The sequence below is a fragment of the Bombina bombina genome, chromosome 2 (assembly GCF_027579735.1).
Source record: "Bombina bombina isolate aBomBom1 chromosome 2, aBomBom1.pri, whole genome shotgun sequence".
Classification (NCBI taxonomy): domain Eukaryota; kingdom Metazoa; phylum Chordata; class Amphibia; order Anura; family Bombinatoridae; genus Bombina; species Bombina bombina.
The window spans coordinates 705,067,528-705,086,897 of record NC_069500.1 but is presented as its reverse complement, the minus strand read 5'-3'; the positions used below and the strand labels follow the sequence as shown (position 1 = coordinate 705,086,897).

Here is a 19,370-nt window from a genome sequence, read left to right as displayed (position 1 = left end):
GCTTTAAGACACTGTGGTGAAAATTTGGTGAATTTTGAACAATTCCTTCATGTTTTTTCGCAATTGCAGTAATAAAGTGTGTTCAGTTTAAAATTTAAAGTGACAGTAACGGTTTTATTTTAAAACGTTTTTTGTACTTTGTTATCAAGTTTATGCCTGTTTAACATGTCTGAACTACAGATAGACTGTGTTCTGAATGTGGGGAAGCCAGAATTCCTATTCATTTAAATAAATGTGATTTATGTGACAATGACAATGATGCCCAAGATGATTCCTCAAGTGAGGGGAGTAAGCATGGTACTGCATCATTCCCTCCTTCGTCTACACAAGTCTTGCCCACTCAGGAGGCCCCTAGTACATCTAGCGCGCCAATACTCCTTACTATGCAACAATTAACGGCTGTAATGGATAATTCTGTCAAAAACATTTTAGCCAAAATGAACACTTATCAGCGTAAGCGCGACTGCTCTGTTTTAGATACTGAAGAGCATGACGACGCTGATAATAATGTTTCTGAAGGGCCCCTAACCCAGTCTGATGGGGCCAGGGAGGTTTTGTCTGAGGGAGAAATTACTGATTCAGGGAACATTTCTCAACAAGCTGAACCTGATGTGATTACATTTAAATTTAAGTTGGAACATCTCCGCATTCTGCTTAAGGAGGTATTATCCACTCTGGATGATTGTGACAAGTTGGTCATCCCAGAGAAACTATGTAAAATGGACAAGTTCCTAGAGGTGCCGGGGCTCCCAGAAGCTTTTCCTATACCCAAGCGGGTGGTGGACATTGTTAATAAAGAATGGGAAAGGCCCGGTATTCCTTTCGTCCCTCCCCCCATATTTAAAAAATTGTTTCCTATGGTCGACCCCAGAAAGGACTTATGGCAGACAGTCCCCAAGGTCGAGGGAGCGGTTTCCACTTTAAACAAACGCACCACTATACCCATAGAGGATAGTTGTGCTTTCAAAGATCCTATGGATAAAAAATTAGAAGGTTTGCTTAAAAAGATGTTTGTTCAGCAGGGTTACCTTCTACAACCAATTTCATGCGTTGTCCCTGTCGCTACAGCCGCATGTTTCTGGTTCGATGAGCTGATAAAGGCGGTCGATAGTGATTCTCCTCCTTATGAGGAGATTATGGACAGAATCAATGCTCTCAAATTGGCTAATTCTTTTACCCTAGACGCCACTTTGCAATTGGCTAGGTTAGCGGCTAAGAATTCTGGGTTTGCTATTGTGGCGCGCAGAGCGCTTTGGTTGAAATCTTGGTCGGCTGATGCGTCTTCCAAGAACAAGCTACTTAACATTCCTTTCAAGGGGAAAACGCTGTTTGGCCCTGACTTGAAAGAGAATATCTCTGATATCACTGGGGGTAAGGGCCACGCCCTTCCTCAGGATCGGCCTTTCAAGGCAAAAAATAAACCTAATTTTCGTCCCTTTCGTAGAAACGGACCAGCCCAAAGTGCTACGTCCTCTAAGCAAGAGGGTAATACTTCTCAAGCCAAGCCAGCTTGGAGACCAATGCAAGGCTGGAACAAGGGAAAGCAGGCCAAGAAACCTGCCACTGCTACCAAGACAGCATGAAATGTTGGCCCCCGATCCGGGACCGGATCTGGTGGGGGGCAGACTCTCTCTCTTCGCTCAGGCTTGGGCAAGAGATGTTCTGGATCCTTGGGCGCTAGAAATAGTATCCCAAGGTTATCTTCTGGAATTCAAGGGGCTTCCCCCAAGGGGGAGGTTCCACAGGTCTCAGTTGTCTTCAGACCACATAAAAAGACAGGCATTCTTACATTGTGTAGAAGACCTGTTAAAAATGGGAGTGATTCATCCTGTTCCATTAAGAGAACAAGGGATGGGGTTCTACTCCAATCTGTTCATAGTTCCCAAAAAAGAGGGAACGTTCAGACCAATCTTAGATCTCAAGATCTTAAACAAGTTTCTCAAGGTTCCATCGTTCAAGATGGAAACCATTCGAACTATTCTTCCTTCCATCCAGGAAGGTCAATTCATGACCACGGTGGATTTAAAGGATGCGTATCTACATATTCCTATCCACAAGGAACATCATCGGTTCCTAAGGTTCGCATTCCTGGACAAGCATTACCAGTTTGTGGCGCTTCCTTTCGGATTAGCCACTGCTCCAAGGATTTTCACAAAGGTACTAGGGTCCCTTCTAGCTGTGCTAAGACCAAGGGGCATTGCTGTAGTACCTTACTTGGACGACATTCTGATTCAAGCGTCGTCCCTTCCTCAAGCAAAGGCTCACACGGACATAGTCCTGGCCTTTCTCAGATCTCACGGATGGAAAGTGAACGTGGAAAAGAGTTCTCTATCTCCGTCAACAAGGGTTCCCTTCTTGGGAACAATAATAGACTCCTTAGAAATGAGGATATTTCTGACAGAGGCCAGAAAAACAAAGCTTCTAGACTCTTGTCGGATACTTCATTCCGTTCCTCTTCCTTCCATAGCTCAGTGCATGGAAGTGATCGGGTTGATGGTAGCGGCAATGGACATAGTTCCTTTTGCGCGCATTCATCTAAGACCATTACAACTGTGCATGCTCAGTCAGTGGAATGGGGATTATACAGACTTGTCTCCGAAGATACAAGTAAATCAGAGGACCAGAGACTCACTCCGTTGGTGGCTGTCCCTGGACAACCTGTCACAAGGGATGACATTCCGCAGACCAGAGTGGGTCATTGTCACGACCGACGCCAGTCTGATGGGCTGGGGCGCGGTCTGGGGATCCCTGAAAGCTCAGGGTCTTTGGTCTCGGGAAGAATCTCTTCTACCGATAAATATTCTGGAACTGAGAGCGATATTCAATGCTCTCAAGGCTTGGCCTCAGCTAGCGAGGGCCAAGTTCATACGGTTTCAATCAGACAACATGACAACTGTTGCGTACATCAACCATCAGGGGGGAACAAGGAGTTCCCTAGCGATGGAAGAAGTGACCAAAATCATTCTATGGGCGGAGTCTCACTCCTGCCACCTGTCCGCTATCCACATCCCAGGAGTGGAAAATTGGGAAGCGGATTTTCTGAGTCGTCAGACATTGCATCCGGGGGAGTGGGAACTCCATCCGGAAATCTTTGCCCAAGTCACTCAGCTGTGGGGCATTCCAGACATGGATCTGATGGCCTCTCGTCAGAACTTCAAAGTTCCTTGCTACGGGTCCAGATCCAGGGATCCCAAGGCGGCTCTAGTGGATGCACTAGTAGCACCTTGGACCTTCAAACTAGCTTATGTGTTCCCGCCGTTTCCTCTCATCCCCAGGCTGGTAGCCAGGATCAATCAGGAGAGGGCGTCGGTGATCTTGATAGCTCCTGCGTGGCCACGCAGGACTTGGTATGCAGATCTGGTGAATATGTCATCGGCTCCACCTTGGAAGCTACCTTTGAGACGAGACCTTCTTGTTCAGGGTCCGTTCGAACATCCGAACCTGGTTTCACTCCAGCTGACTGCTTGGAGATTGAACGCTTGATCTTATCGAAGCGAGGGTTCTCAGATTCTGTTATCGATACTCTTGTTCAGGCCAGAAAGCCTGTAACTAGAAAGATTTACCACAAAATTTGGAAAAAATATATCTGTTGGTGTGAATCTAAAGGATTCCCTTGGGACAAGGTTAAGATTCCTAAGATTCTATCCTTCCTTCAAGAAGGATTGGAAAAAGGATTATCTGCAAGTTCCCTGAAGGGACAGATTTCTGCCTTGTCTGTGTTACTTCACAAAAAGCTGGCAGCTGTGCCAGATGTTCAAGCCTTTGTTCAGGCTCTGGTTAGAATTAAGCCTGTTTACAAACCTTTGACTCCTCCTTGGAGTCTCAATTTAGTTCTTTCAGTTCTTCAGGGGGTTCCGTTTGAACCCTTACATTCCATTGATATTAAGTTATTATCTTGGAAAGTTTTGTTTTTAGTTGCAATTTCTTCTGCTAGAAGAGTTTCAGAATTATCTGCTCTGCAGTGTTCTCCTCCTTATCTGGTGTTCCATGCAGATAAGGTGGTTTTACGTACTAAACCTGGGTTTCTTCCAAAAGTTGTTTCTAACAAAAACATTAACCAGGAGATTATCGTACCTTCTCTGTGTCCGAAACCAGTTTCAAAGAAGGAACGTTTGTTGCACAATTTGGATGTTGTTCGCGCTCTAAAATTCTATTTAGATGCTACAAAGGATTTTAGACAAACATCTTCCTTGTTTGTTGTTTATTCCGGTAAAAGGAGAGGTCAAAAAGCAACTTCTACCTCTCTCTCTTTTTGGATTAAAAGCATCATCAGATTGGCTTACGAGACTGCCGGACGGCAGCCTCCCGAAAGAATCACAGCTCATTCCACTAGGGCTGTGGCTTCCACATGGGCCTTCAAGAACGAGGCTTCTGTTGATCAGATATGTAGGGCAGCGACTTGGTCTTCACTGCACACTTTTACCAAATTTTACAAGTTTGATACTTTTGCTTCTTCTGAGGCTATTTTTGGGAGAAAGGTTTTGCAAACCGTGGTGCCTTCCATTTAGGTGACCTGATTTGCTCCCTCCCTTCATCCGTGTCCTAAAGCTTTGGTATTGGTCCCACAAGTAATGATGACGCCGTGGACCGGACACACCTATGTTGGAGAAAACAGAATTTATGTTTACCTGATAAATTACTTTCTCCAACGGTGTGTCCGGTCCACGGCCCGCCCGGGTTTTTTTAATCAGGTCTGATAATTTATTTTCTTTAACTACAGTCACCACGGTACCATATGGTTTCTCCTATGCAAATATTCCTCCTTAACGTCGGTCGAATGACTGGGGTAGGCGGAGCCTAGGAGGGATCATGTGACCAGCTTTGCTGGGCTCTTTGCCATTTCCTGTTGGGGAAGAGAATATCCCCACAAGTAAGGATGACGCCGTGGACCGGACACACCGTTGGAGAAAGTAATTTATCAGGTAAACATAAATTCTGTTTTTTGTATTAAAGGGACACTAAACTCCAAATTTTTCTTTCATGATTCAGTTAGAGCATGCAATTTTAAGGAACTTTCGGCCAGATTAAGAGTTTTGCGTTATGAGGGGTGTGGTACTAACTTGCACGTTATTGTCACCGCTCACTTACCTACAGCGCTGGTACTACAGGTTTTTATAAACCCGGCGTTAAAAGTCAAGAAGTGAGCGTAAAGCAAAATTGTGCTCCATACCGCACTCCAATACCAGCGCTGCTTAAGTCAGCGGTGAGCTGGTTGTACGTGCTCGTGCACGATTTCCCCATAGACATCAATGGGGAGAGCTGTCTGAGAAAAAGCCTAACACCTGCAATAAAGCAGCGTAAAGCTCCGTAACACAGCCCCATTGATTCCTATGGGGAAACTAAATTTATGTTTACACCTAACACCCTAAAATGAACCCCAAGTCTAAACACCCCTAATCTTACACTTATTAACCCCTAATCTGCTGTCCCCGACATCGCTGACACCTACATTATAGTGATTATCCCCTAATCTGCTGCCCCCGACATCGCTGACACCTACATTATAGTGATTAACCCCTAATCTGCCGCACTCCCGCATCGCAAACACTAGTTAAATTGTATTAACCCCTAATCTGCCGCCCCTAACATCGCCACCTACATTTATTAAGTCCTAAACTGCCGCGCCGCTATACTATATTTATTAACCCCTAAACCTAAGTCTAACCCTAACCCTAACACCCCCTAACTTAAATATAATTAAATTAAATCTAACTCAAATCTACTATTAATAACTAAATAAACTAAATAAAACTAAATACTTACCTGTAAAATAAACCCTAAGATAGCTACAATATAACTATTATATTGTAGCTAGCTTAGGGTTTATTTTACAGGTTAGGGGTTAGACTTAGGTTTAGGGGTTAATAAATATAGTATAGTGGCGCCAAATTAGGGGTTAATAAATGTAGGTAGGTAGCGGCGATGTTAGGGACAGCAGATTAGGGGTTAATAATATTTAACTAGTGTTTACAACGCGGGAGTGCGGCGGTTTAGGGGTTAATATGTTTATTCTAGTGGTGGCGATGTTGGGAGCGGCAGATTAGGGGTTAATAATTTATTTTAGGGCCTCGTTTAGGGGTTAATAGGTAGTTTATGGGTGTTAGTGTACTTTTTAGCACTTTAGTTATGAGTTTTATGCTACAGCTTTGTAGTGTAAAACTCATAACTACTGAATTTATAATGCATTACGAATCTTGCGGGATAGGCTGTACCGCTCACTTTTTGGCCTAAAAAAAAAAGCTTGCAATACCGGCGCTATGGAAATCCCATTGAAAAAAGACTTTACGAAAATTGCATAAGTGTATTTGCGGTAAGGCCAAAAAAGTATGCGGGGACAGCTGTACCTACAAGACTCGTAATAGCAGCGGTAGTAAAAAAGCAGCGTTATGAGGCTTAACGCTGCTTTTTTACTCATAACGCAAAACTCATAATTTAGCCATTTCTATTTTACTCCTATTATCAATTTTTCATAGTTCTCTTGCTATCTTTATTTAAAAGCAAGAATGTGATGCAAAGGAGTCGGCCCATTTTTGGTTGAGAACCTGGGTTATGCTTGCTTATTGGTGGGTAAATGTAAGCCTCCAATAAGCAAGCGCTATCCATGGTGCTGAACCTAAAATGGACTGGCTGCTAAGATTTACATTCCTGCTTTTAAAATAAAGATAGCAAGAGAACAAAGAAAAAATGATAATAAGAGTAAATTAGAAAGTTGCTTAAAATTTCATGCTCTATCTGAATCATGAAAGAAAAAAATTGTGTTCATTGTCCATTTAACTTGTTTTTAATGTTTATTTTTACTTGTAATATTTTTATTGTAATTTTGGTATATGATTGGTTTGATCTAAGGTGTACACTTATTTTATTACTAGGTTGAATTTGTTAATAAAATATTTTATACATTTGAAGTAATGCCTTTTAATTATTTATTTTTGTTCCCTTTTATTTTATTAACCAGACTATCAAGCACTATCAAGCTTCCCACCCATGAGTCACAAATTGAACAAAACTGATAGTAAAATCCTTTGCCTCACATACAGCTAGATTACGAGTTTTGCGTCATGAGTGAAAAAGCATCGTTATGCTTCATAACGCTGCTTTTTCCCTGACGCCACTTTTACAAGTCTTGTCAGAATAGGTGTATCGCACACCTTTTTGGCCGTCACATAACGTCAGTACCGCACTTTTAAAAAAAGCACCGGTATTATGAGTTTTGCGGTGAGGCCAAAAAGTGAGCGGTACACTCTAAAACCACAAAATCTGTAACACCACCTAAAGTCAGTAGTTATGAGTTTTATGCTACAAAGCTGTAGCATAAAACTCATAACTGAACTGTCACAAAGTACACTAACACCCATAAACTACCTCTTAACCCCTAAACCGAGGCACTCCCGCATCGCAAACACTAAAATATAATTATTAACCCCTAATCTGCCGCTCCGGACATCGCCACCACTTAAAAAATGTATTAACCCGTATTCCGCTGCTCCCCGACATCGTCGCCACTGTAATAAACCTATTAACCCGTAAACCGCCGCCCTCCCGCATCACAAACACTATTTAAAGATTATTAACCCCTAATCTGTCGTACCCCCACACCGCTGCTATAATAAACCTATTAACCACTAAACCGCAAGCCCCCCACAGCGAAATATACTAAATTAAACTATTAACCCCTATACTTCTTGCCTCCCACATCACTACATAAATATATTAACTCCTAAACCTAACCCTAATATAACCCTAACACCCCCTAACTTAAATATAATTCAAATATATCTAAATAGAACTTACAATTATTACCTAAATAATTCTTATTTAAAACTAAATACCTATAAAATAAAACCTAAGCTAGCTACAAAATAACTAATAGTTATAATATTGTAGCTATCTTAGATTTTATTTTTATTTCACAGGTAAGTTTGTATTTATTTTAACTAGGTAGACTAGTTAGTAAATAGTTATTAACTATTTACTAGCTACCTAGTTAAAATAAATACAAACTTACCTGTAAAATAAAACCTAACCTGCCTTACACTAAAACCTAACATTACAATAACATTAAATAAATTAAATTAATAAAATACTATTATCTAAATTACAACCCCCCCCACTAAATTACCCAAAATAAAAAACGAAATTATCAAAAATAAAAACAAATTACTACTAATCTAATAGCCCTATCAAAATAAAAAAGCCCCCCAATAAAAAACCCTAGCCTACACTAAACTGCCAATAACCCTTAAAAGGGCCTTTTGCAGGGCATTGCCCCAAAGAAATCAGCTCTTTTACCTGTAAAAAAAAAATACAAACACCCCCAACAGTAAAACCCACCACCCACACAACCAAAACCCCCAAATAAAATTCTATCTAAATAAACCTAAGCTACCATTGCCTTGAAAAGGGCATTTGGATGGGCACTGCCCTTAAAAGGGCAGAAGTCTTCATCCAGACGGCATCTTCTATCTTCATCCATCCGGCGCGGGTCCATCTTCAAGACATCTGGCGTGGAGCATCCTCTTCTTCCGATAGAATTCTCTCAGCCAATAGGAATTAAAGGGGAAAAATCCTATTGGCTGTTGCAATCAGCCAATAGGATTGAGCTTTCATCCTATTGGCTGATCTAATCAGCCAATAGGATTGAGTTCGCATTCTATTGGCTATTCCAATCAGTAATTGGGGTTTTTTTTGTTGATAATTTCCTTTTTTATTTTGTGTATTTAAGTGTTTTATTTGATTGCAATGTTAGGTTTTAGTGTAAGGTAGGTTAGGTTTCATTTTACAGGTAACATTGTATTTATTTTAAATAGGTAGCTAGTAAATAGTTAATAACTATTTACTAACTTGTCTACCTAGTTAAAATAAATACAAACTTACCTGTGAAATAAAAATGAAACCTAAGATAGATACAATATAACTATTAATTATTTTGTAGCTAGCTTAGGTTTTATTTTATAGGTAAGCATGTATTTAGTTTTAAATAGGAATTATTTAGGTAATACTGTAATTGAAAGGTTTATTTAGATTTATTTTAATTATATTTAAGTTAAGGGGTGTTATGCTTAGGGTTACGTTAGAGTTAGGTTTAGGGTTAATATATTTATGTAGTGTTAGTTATGTGGGAGGCCAGAGGTTTAGGGGTTAATAACTTTAGTATAGTGCCGGCGACATTGGGGGCGGCAGATTAGCGGCTAATAAGTGTAGGTAGGTGGTGGCAATATTAGGGGTTAATAAATTTATGTAGGTGGTGGCGATGTTGGAGGCGGCAAGATTAGGGTTTAATAACATTATGTAGGTATCAGGTATGTTGGGGGCGGCAGATTAGGGGTTAATAACTAATGTAGGTGGCGGCGATGTTAGGGTGGTAGATTAGGGGTTAATAACATTATGTAGGTTGCAGCGATGTCGGGGGCGGCAGATTAGGGGTGTTTAGATGTGTTTTTCACATTAGGTTGTTAGGTTTAAACATAACTTTTTCTTTCCCCATAGACATCAATGGGGCTGCATTATGGAGCTTTTGTTTCCGCGATCGCAGGTGTTAGGCTTTTTTTTGCCGCCTCTCCCCATTGATGTCTATGGGGAAATCGTGCACAAGCATGTCAAAACACTGCTTGTATTTGGGTGAGGTATGGAGCTCAACGGCTCCATATCGCCTGCGCAAGCTGGGTTTTTCAAAACCTGTAATAGCGCTATAGGGAGGTGAAATACCGCCTCTTTTGTGGTGGTCGTTAATTTCCCTATAGTGCTCAAAACTCGCAATCTAGCTGATAATGAATTACAGCATATAAAGACCTTCTCAGGGTGGGACCTATTTTTACTTAAACGGACCGTCTACAATAGAATTTTTTTTTTTTTTTTAATAAATAATTTTTTATTGAGGTTTAAGTATCTCATACAAACAAGATAAACATCTTACATTTCCAAATGTATAATGATCAGGAACACATCAACATAACATGGCCAATACCTCAATTTTGAATAAAAGTGCATAAGAAATCCCTTTATATAGTAGATCATAATGGAGTGCAAATACCCCTTAGGGACATGAGGCAGCCACTTTTGGACAATTTGGAAATAACTGAACAAATTTAAAGAAGGGGAAGTAAGGGATTATGATTAGTAGGACCGCTCGTGGGTCCATTGACTAAATTGCACAAACATAATAATAATAATAATGAAGCTTTCTTGAATGGTATTTCAGAGGGGCCATATTAACCCATATATATATATATATATATATATATATATATATATATATATATATATATATATATATATAGGTCACAAAAGGAGGGTAAATATTTGTCTATAAGCATCTGGATCTAACACTGGATCAGTTGTTAATGTAGTCATAAACACCCATTGATACTATAAATTCTGATATTGACTTTTATACAAACCATTATAAAGAGGATGGGAAGGGTAGTCTAAGGTATGTTCAAACAAATGTACAATTGCCCACAAATACTAATGAAAGTAATCTTTAGTAGAAGTCTAAGGTGAGCCATCTCGGCCACAGACATCACACCAATATAATAGAGCAAATAGGGTCACCATTCATATATAGATGGGGCGCCATATTCAGTGTGTGATGAACATGACCTGAGACCCAAAAGGGCGTTATATATCATACATACCTATAAAGGTGTAGGTTTAAGTTGCTGCAAACTTCCCTGCTTTATTGAAGTATGTCAGTTTAGGGTTAAAGAGCTCTAAGACTCCTTATGGGGTTAAACAATGTAGTGGTGCTATTGAATTATACCGGTTTGGCATTATTATTCCCTCACAAGTCTGGGGTGAACTATCAAAGTTATGGGACCAGGATAAGATACAGTGTGTTATTTGTGAGTAATCACTATAATGTTTGATTCAGAGTGGGCTTACACTAATTGAAATTACATAGTAATTGTGGGATAACAGACAACATTTGTAACATCACATTTAACTATGATTGGAAAGAACAGACAATCTAAATTGTCTTGATGGGTGAGGTCCACTATTCATAAACTTATCACGCTACAGTATCATAGACCAATACATCTACTGCACAGGGTAGGCTTAACGAAGACTGAACAGCTTATACATATACATATAAATTTTCAATGTCCAAAGAACTGGGTAACTTATTGGCATATAGGTGTCAGAAAGTATCTCAAAGATCCATAGGTAAATTAAGGGTGTGGGGATACAGCACGATAGTTGGTGTGGGAGAGCAGGTCAGCGCCATTGTTAAAGTGACAAAGACCCCTGAGTCACATACTTACAGGGTAGTCACAAAGCTATGGTTCCTGATTAACAACATTGTCTCTGGGCTTTTGTTAGCCATAAATTAATTGTGGTTTCCTGACCAGACTATTACTGGTAAGTGTACAGAGGGACAATGATACTTCAAGAATCAGACCAAAAGTCCTCATAAAGAAGTCTAGTAGAAGTACACATTGCCCCTCATGAAAAGGATTAATTAGTGGATAGGCGGCTGAGATCAACCCACACCGGACCTCTGGATTTGAAAAGTTTCCGCTTGTGTATGACTGTTGTCTGGCGTTGGCAGAGTCCCAAAATCGATCAGCCGGGCTTCTTGTTGAAATACAGCTGTGCAATAGTTGTATCCGACTGTTTGGGGGAGATATCATTCACCACTACTGATGATTTGCTGGAGCGGAAGTGGAGGAAATCATCTTATCTGGACTTCCCGAACCGCTTGCGTAAGGTTACAGGCAGTGACCGGAACAGGTACCATGATCTTCCACCAGTTTTCCTCCTGATTTGGGTGCAGCTCCAAATTAGGCAGCGTGTCTCTCTATCATCTGCCGCTGCATTTGCGATCTCCTTCACTCTGCTTGTCAGAGTATGCAATATTGCAGCATGCTTCCTCTCTCCACTCGGGCCATTCGCCGCCATATCCCATCTACCAGCAGCTTTAAACAGACGGTCATTATGGACTTAGACGGGTGGGTAAGTTACCCTACTTTCAGGGATTTCAAATGCCTTCAAAGACTTGGGTAGATCAGGACTCGGGTCTCTTTTTAGCTCCCTCTGGTTTTCATATCCGGCGTCTAGTATCTCAAGTTTGCCGGCTCTGCGCCCCGCTGTCTCAAGATGGTCCTCCACACGGAGCAAACATTCATGTAGCAGGCGATCCAAAGCTGTCAGCAAATCAAATTCTATAGGCTCCATTATAGGATTAATAGATAAAGCTTGAACTGTTTTATAGCAGCATAAAAGCCGCTCATACCCCGATTAATTACTTGCAGGCTGGGGGTCGAGATCCTCCACGAGGGTTGCCGCAGGCCTCAGTGCTTCAGATTAGTTTTCTGGTGTGGAACTCGGCACATTTCTGGTATCAAAATGTTCAGCAGGATCTGTAGAGTCCACTCAGCAATGTGTACAGATTAAATGGCTTAATAGACAACTAATATTTGGCAGATTATCAGTTCTCCTCACACAGCAACTCATTTTGCAACCACTCAAGGTGCCGCCTGAAGACACGCCCCCTACAATAGAATTGTTATTGTTTTAAAAGATAAATCATCCCTTTATTACCCATTCCCCAGTTTTGCATAACCAACACCGTTATAGAAATACACTTATTACCTCTGTGATTACCTTGTATCTAAGCATCTTCTGAAGGCCCCCTGATCACATGACTTTGTTTTTATTATCTATTGACTTGCATTTAATACTGTGTCGTGCTAAATCGTAAATAACTCCTTGGGCGTGATCACAATGTTATCTATTTAGCCCACATGAACTGTAAGGCTTTAGAGGTTTAAATGTTATAAAGTTTATTAATATAGCAATGTTGGTTGTGCAAAGCTGGGGAATGGGTAGTAAAGGCATTGTCTATCTTTTTAAACAATACCAATTTTTGTGTAGACTGTCCCTTTTAAATGTTGTTTAGATCTCCATTTCCCTCTCCTTTCCCTCCCCTTTTTTTACTTTGCTTGTCTAAACGTAAAATAAATGTTGGATTTATATTATCCCATAATTAATTCATCTTCTACTGCTTTGCGAAACACACATTTAATAGTGAATTTAAAATCCCTATTTTAGGTAAACCATGTACAGAGCTTTTTAGTGCAGTAATTAATGTACCGTATTTTTCACTTCATAAGACGCACCTGACCATAAGACGCACCTAGTTTTTAGAGGAGGAAAACAAGAAAAAAAATATTCTGAATCAAATGGTGTAGTAATCTATTTAATAAACTATAAAAGAATAATAGAAAAGTCAACAGTGGAATAAAGAACCACCATCAGTGTCATTAACAAATGAAGAGAGACTTTAAGCTTTCAAGTACTCTTCTAGTCTGTGTACCCCAAGAACTCTGAATCGCTAGAGTCAAAATTTAAGAAGCTGAGATCACAAACATCACTTTCTTCATCTTCAGCTAAGAAATCATCTTCGGTTCCATCCAAAGCATTGCTAATGCCACATTTTTTGAATGACTGTACAACAATTTCCTCCTTCACTGAGTGCCATGATGTTTTCACCCATTCACAAACTTGAGTGATAGAGGGCCTCTTCATTCGTCTAGTAGGTGTCAGATCATGATTACCAGCAGCCATCCATTTGTTCCACTCTTGTCGCATAAAGACCTTAAATGGTTTGTTAATTGAAACGTTGAGAGGTTGCAGCTGGCTGGTAAGACCTCCCGGAATTACAGCTAGATGAGTCTTTACTTCTTTAAAGCACTTTTTTGTAGTTTCGCTAATATGTGTTATAAACTGGTCAAGCACTAATAAGGCAGGTTTTTTTCAGAAGCCCTCCAGGACGTTTGCCCCACACTTTTTCAAGCCATATTCTCATTCCATTTTCGTCCATCCATGAACATGTACAACTCCTCCTTTTCTTGGAATCACTTCTTTTGGAAATGTTTTCCTTTTGAAAATTAACATGGGTGGCAATTTGGTGCCGTCTGCACAGCAAGACAACACAACCGTGTAATGGGTTTTCTCATGTCCGGAGGTTTTCACTGTGATAGTTTTGGCACCTTTCAGATCAACAGTCCTATTAGATGGCACATCAAAGGTTAGCGGGACTTCATCCATATTCCCAATCTGGCCAATTTCAAACCCATTTTTCTTCCTAGCATCAATTACAAATTTATGAAAAGACAGAACTTATTTTCATATTTTTTTGGCATTTTTTGCGCAATTCTAGTTTTGGTGCGCATAGCAAGGCCACATCGCCTCATAAACCAGTAGCACCACGATGGTGATCCAGTAAAATCGTGAATGCCTTTCTCTACAGCAATGCATTTGGCTTCATATATTATCATTTTTGTAGAGACTGATAAGGCATTATTCCAGTGATGTCTGATCCATTCTTTCATGGTCATGTCTAACTGTGGCCACTTTGCAGCATGCCCACGAAAAGTGTGCTTACTTTTATTCGCTTTTTGCAGCTGATCCTCCCGTTTCCTCCACTCTCTTATCATTTTTTCAGTTGGAGGTGGCCCAAAATGTTTCTCTGCTGCTCATATTCTACTACCTCTAGTTTAAAAGGAATCTTATATGCTATTCTTTTCTGCTTTATCATCTTTGTACCGGTATGTACGGGGGAGGTTATCTGCAAGAAAAAACAGTGATGAAAAAACTGTCAGTAATGTACCAGTATTTCCAATGTTTACCACTGAGCGCTCACCATTTGCGTTATCTCTGAGCATGGTCTTACCATAATTCAGAAAACACACTCTGGTGGCACAAATCAAATAGAATTGCATCCATATTAAAGAAATATTACAGTAAATAGAATTGCATCCATATTAAAGTGCGGTAAGAATTTACAACTCTGCTTCCTTCCCTCCTCCATGCCGCACAATCTCAGTATGCTTCCCTGCTTTTCACCCCTGCACTTGGCGATTTGGCTCCAGGGCACACACACATTCGCTCCATAAGACCTGTACACACTGTGATTGTGTTTGGTGAATAGCAGTGTTTTATGGATGCTTTTAAAGTTTGAAATTAAATACCGTAAAGCATCTTGGATTTATACATACGGTAGATTTTGACTTCTGGACTTTCTGGGATATACGGTAGTGCGCTACGGCGAGGATACATTTTGCCGCCCCCCACCCAGCCATGATTACCGGTACATACCATCCCCATTGCTAGTTAAAGGGATATCAAACACCATTTTTTTCTTTCATGATTCAGACAGAGCATGCAATGTTAAGCAAATTTCTACGGTAATTTACTGTACTCCTATTATTAATTTTGTTTCTTCTCTTGCTATCTCTATTTAAAAAGTAGGACTGTAAGGTTAGGAGTCGTCTAATTTTTGGTTCAGTACCTGAGTAGCTCTTGCTACCGTAATTGGTGGCTAAAATCAAACATACCGGTATACCGTATACAAATACGTTAAATAAATAAAGGAATGTAATGTTTACGGTAACTACCGGTATATACAGTACCGGTAACATGTCATTAGGTGCCCTGAGGGGAACAATTTCTATTTCTTGATGCCTGATGTGCCAAGGGGAGGGGGCTAATCCTAACCTAACCCTAATAACCCTAACCCTTAACCCTAATAACCTAAACCTTAACCTTAAACCCTAACCCTAATAACTCAAACCCTAACCCTGATAACCTAAACCCTAACCCATAACCCTAACCCTAATAACCTAAACCCTAACCCTAATAACCTAAACCCTAACCCTAACAATATCCCAAACCAAAACAAGAATATTCATATCACACACTGTAGTAGTGTATGATCGGTGGATGATGCTGAAATGCAATAGGGAGAAGTGTATGTGTTACCGTACTATCAAACTGTCGGGTAAACAATCAAGCTGTCGGGTCCTCTGTGTTGTGCCAGTCATGTGACACACTCCCTTCTGCTACGGTAGCTGACAGAACTTGCCTCCGGACTGTCCAATTTTCGGCCCCAGATGCAAAGCAGGTCAGGATCCGTTTATCAAAACTTTATTGGAGCTTATTAAAATTGAAATCCATAGTGGTAAAAGACATCCAGCATGTCTGCCGGATCAGTGGATCTCAGCTGATCCGGCGGACATGCTGGATGTTTTTGCCACTATGGATTTCAATTTTAATAAGCTAGGTAATCCGGTAATCAACTTTAAATAGATTTATTTCAAACAGCTTCCATTACCTCGATCCGGACCGGTATTCATGATAAATCCATTTAAAGGATTCATGGCAGGCAGACACAAAATGAGAGGACAGCCTGCCATGAATCCTTTGAATGGATTTATCATGAATATCGGTCCGGATCGAGGTAATAGAGGCTGTTTGAAATAAATGTATTGGAAGTTGATTACAGGCTCCAATTGCCCTAAACATTTGTTTTTCATTGAATATGAGGGGGGGTGAATCCTCTCACCTGTTGCTTTCAGAGTACTAGCTGCAGATCCCCGGGCCTTTACACAGGAGCTTCCGGTTCACTTAGTTCAGCCCCCAGGCTCCCGCAGACACTGTGCAGCACTTCCCGCAGACACTGTGCAGCACTTCCCGCAGACACTGTGCAGCACTTCCCGCAGACACTGTGCAGCAATTCAGGATCACAGATGACACCATCACAACATTACCCGGTACCAGTTAGCCTAAAAATGCAAGCACAGGGCCTGCATTCGCTCCATAAGACGCACAGACATTTCTCCTTACTTTTGAGAGGGAAAAAAGTGCGTCTTATGGAGCGAAAAATACGGTATATAGAAGAGCTGAATACAGTATGACCTATAAGGGTTGATACAAGCTTATTTATTAGACGCAACACCCATTTCATATGAGCATTACAGCTGCTGATATTAAACTTACTGTACAACACTTTTGCTTGGAAATAGGACTATTTCTTTCATATAGGCAGCGAGAGTCCATGAGCTGTTGTGTATGGAATATACATTCCTACCAGGAGAAAGCAAAGTTTTCCAAACCTCAAAAGCCTATAAATACCCCGCCCACCTCACACATACTTCAGTTTTAAACTTTGCCTCCTTAGGAGGTGGTTGAAGCATGATGTGCTTGATTTCTTCAGTGAAAGGCGCTTCTGAGCATATTGAAGCCCCATTCCCCTCACAGTACAGTGCTTGTCAGGGGGAAGTGAAGGGAGTATACTGCCTCATGAAATGTTTTCTCATCACATGAAATCTTTTCATGGGCTCACTGTAAATTCGGTTGCAGGGATTAATCTTCTGCCTCCCTTTACAGGGCAATGTTATACTCCTATTCCATTACCTTTGCTGATATGTTTCAGTACTGGTTTGGCTGTCTGCTATCAGCGGATGAGTGTCTAAAAGGTAAGCTATTTGAGTTTTGGATTATTTTTTCTAGCAGAAAAAGCTGTTTTTATTTTATCCCTCCCTTTCTTGTTACTTGTGGACTTCCACACCATGTGTATTATTTCCCATTCTTAACAGCTTGTGGACTCTCACCACCTATATGAAAGAAAATATTATTTTTTTAAAGAACTTACCTGATAAATTAATTTATTTCATATTTGTAAAGATCCACGAGGCCTCACCCATTTGGGGTTATTATTTTTGTTTAAAGCACATCTTTTTCTCTGATCCTCATTATCAGGGATAGGCAAGGATCAAGGCTGTGGCGGACATTTCCAAGGTACAGACCTTAGTGAAGGACACCAAGATACATTTCAAATTAAAAACATCAAAAAACACTCTCTTTACCGAGAGGTTAGTGGATTCATGGTGGAAAAGCCAACCAGCAGAAGTGGTAGAGACTGTGAAGGAGTTTAAAAATGCATGGGATAGGCATAAGGTTATGCTAGGTATAAGATAAGGCCAGGAACTAATAAAAGTATTCAGAAAATTGGGCAGACTAAATGGGCCGAATGGTTAATCTGCCAACACATTCTAAGTTTCTATAAGTGAGGAGAGCTGCACTTTGCTGTCAAATGTGCTGATTGTTGGTTGCCCCTGGTCTAGTTCCACAAGTACAAATTAGTCATCTAATCAAACAAGTTTAAAATAACATTTATATAAAGACTGCTTGTGGTATACTTTGCATACAAAGAGAGAAGCGCTCTACCAGGAACGAACAACAGCTCAGTGGCTTGTTCTATGGCGATTATATATGGTGTACTGGTATAAAATGTTTTAAAAATTCTAACCTTTCTTTTTTTTTTGTATTGAGAGTCTGCTACTCCTAACCAAACTCACCCACCTTGATGTTAATCGCATGATCAACATGGTTGGTTACCTACTTGGTTAGGTAAGGATTATTAGAGTAGGCGGCGGTCTTCTACACACAGACACCAGCACCACGCTGCCGCACATATCAGGGAATTGGGATGGGTCACGGCTCACGGGTGGTTGGCGCAGGCTGCACTGCAGGCAGCTTGCTTCTTCCCTCTCTCTCAATCACTTTCCCAAAACTAGGTGACGTCCCGTGGGTGCGGCTCCAACCCCGCAAAACGTGGTGCCGTCTGCATCAAGGAGGAGTCAGAACCAGAATTAATCTGTCCTACTCCTCCCTCCCCTACGCAAAACGGGTGGCGGACACTGCAAGGGCCAGTCACGGACACCAGTGTTCGTGTACAGACACCTTGCCTATCCCTGCTCATTATTCACTTTTGCTCCTTAAACACCTCACTACTTGGCTATTCATAAAACTGAGGTATATGTGAGGTGGGAGGGGTATTTATAGGCTTTGAAGTTTAGGAAACTTTGCCTCCTCCTGGTAGGAATGTATATCCCATATATAACAGCTCGTGGACTCTCACCACTATGAAGAAATTAATGTATCATGTAAGTGCTTACATAAATTATGTTTTATTACACTAGACTGCTCCATAGCACATTATACAGTTCAGGTTTGTCCAGCATATGACCTTGGGGAACACAATGTGGCTCTCCAGTGCTTTTTATTTAGTTTCAGCATTTCCAAATTGTGTAATATTTGAAAGTAACCCATGCTACTAACGTGTATGCGTCGAATAAGGTTTGGGTGAGGCTAAGAAACTGTGGTCCTTTTGCAGGTATCCCAGGCTGTAGCAGAACTCCAGCAGTATTGCATGGAGAACGCTTGCAAGGATGCGCTTCTGGTGGGAATGCCAGCTGGTAGTAATCCATTCCGGGAGCCAAGATCTTGTGCATTGCTCTGAATTTACTTGTTAATGCCGTATCAATGACCAATGTAAGTTACATTTTAAATAAGTTCTTAAACAATGCTAGTTTGATTATTTTGGGTGCTTTTGGTTGTTTGTGCAAACAGGTCTCAAAGGAACCCCAAAAAAAGTTTTAGATAGTTAAAATATGTCAAATAAATGCAACTATATCACAATAAAGGATTTACACTTGAATAAAAATACAAAATTGTGCAAAAAAAGTGAAACCTGGTTTACCAGTAAAAATAAACAATTAAAGTAAGAAGTGTGCATTCAGTGACTG

At 40.6% G+C, this 19,370-nt stretch overlaps 1 protein-coding gene across 1 annotated transcript in view; it reads left to right on the top strand.

Annotated features, from left to right (window-relative positions):
• GNG10 (G protein subunit gamma 10) overlaps nucleotides 1-19,370 on the top strand; it is a 185,086-nt gene that overhangs the window by 164,308 nt on the left and 1,408 nt on the right. Inside the window, exon 2 of the mRNA XM_053702689.1 lies at nucleotides 18,959-19,116. Coding sequence (XP_053558664.1) covers nucleotides 18,959-19,084 — 126 coding nt within the window. The 3' untranslated portion in view covers nucleotides 19,085-19,116. The remainder of the gene's footprint in view (nucleotides 1-18,958; nucleotides 19,117-19,370) is intronic.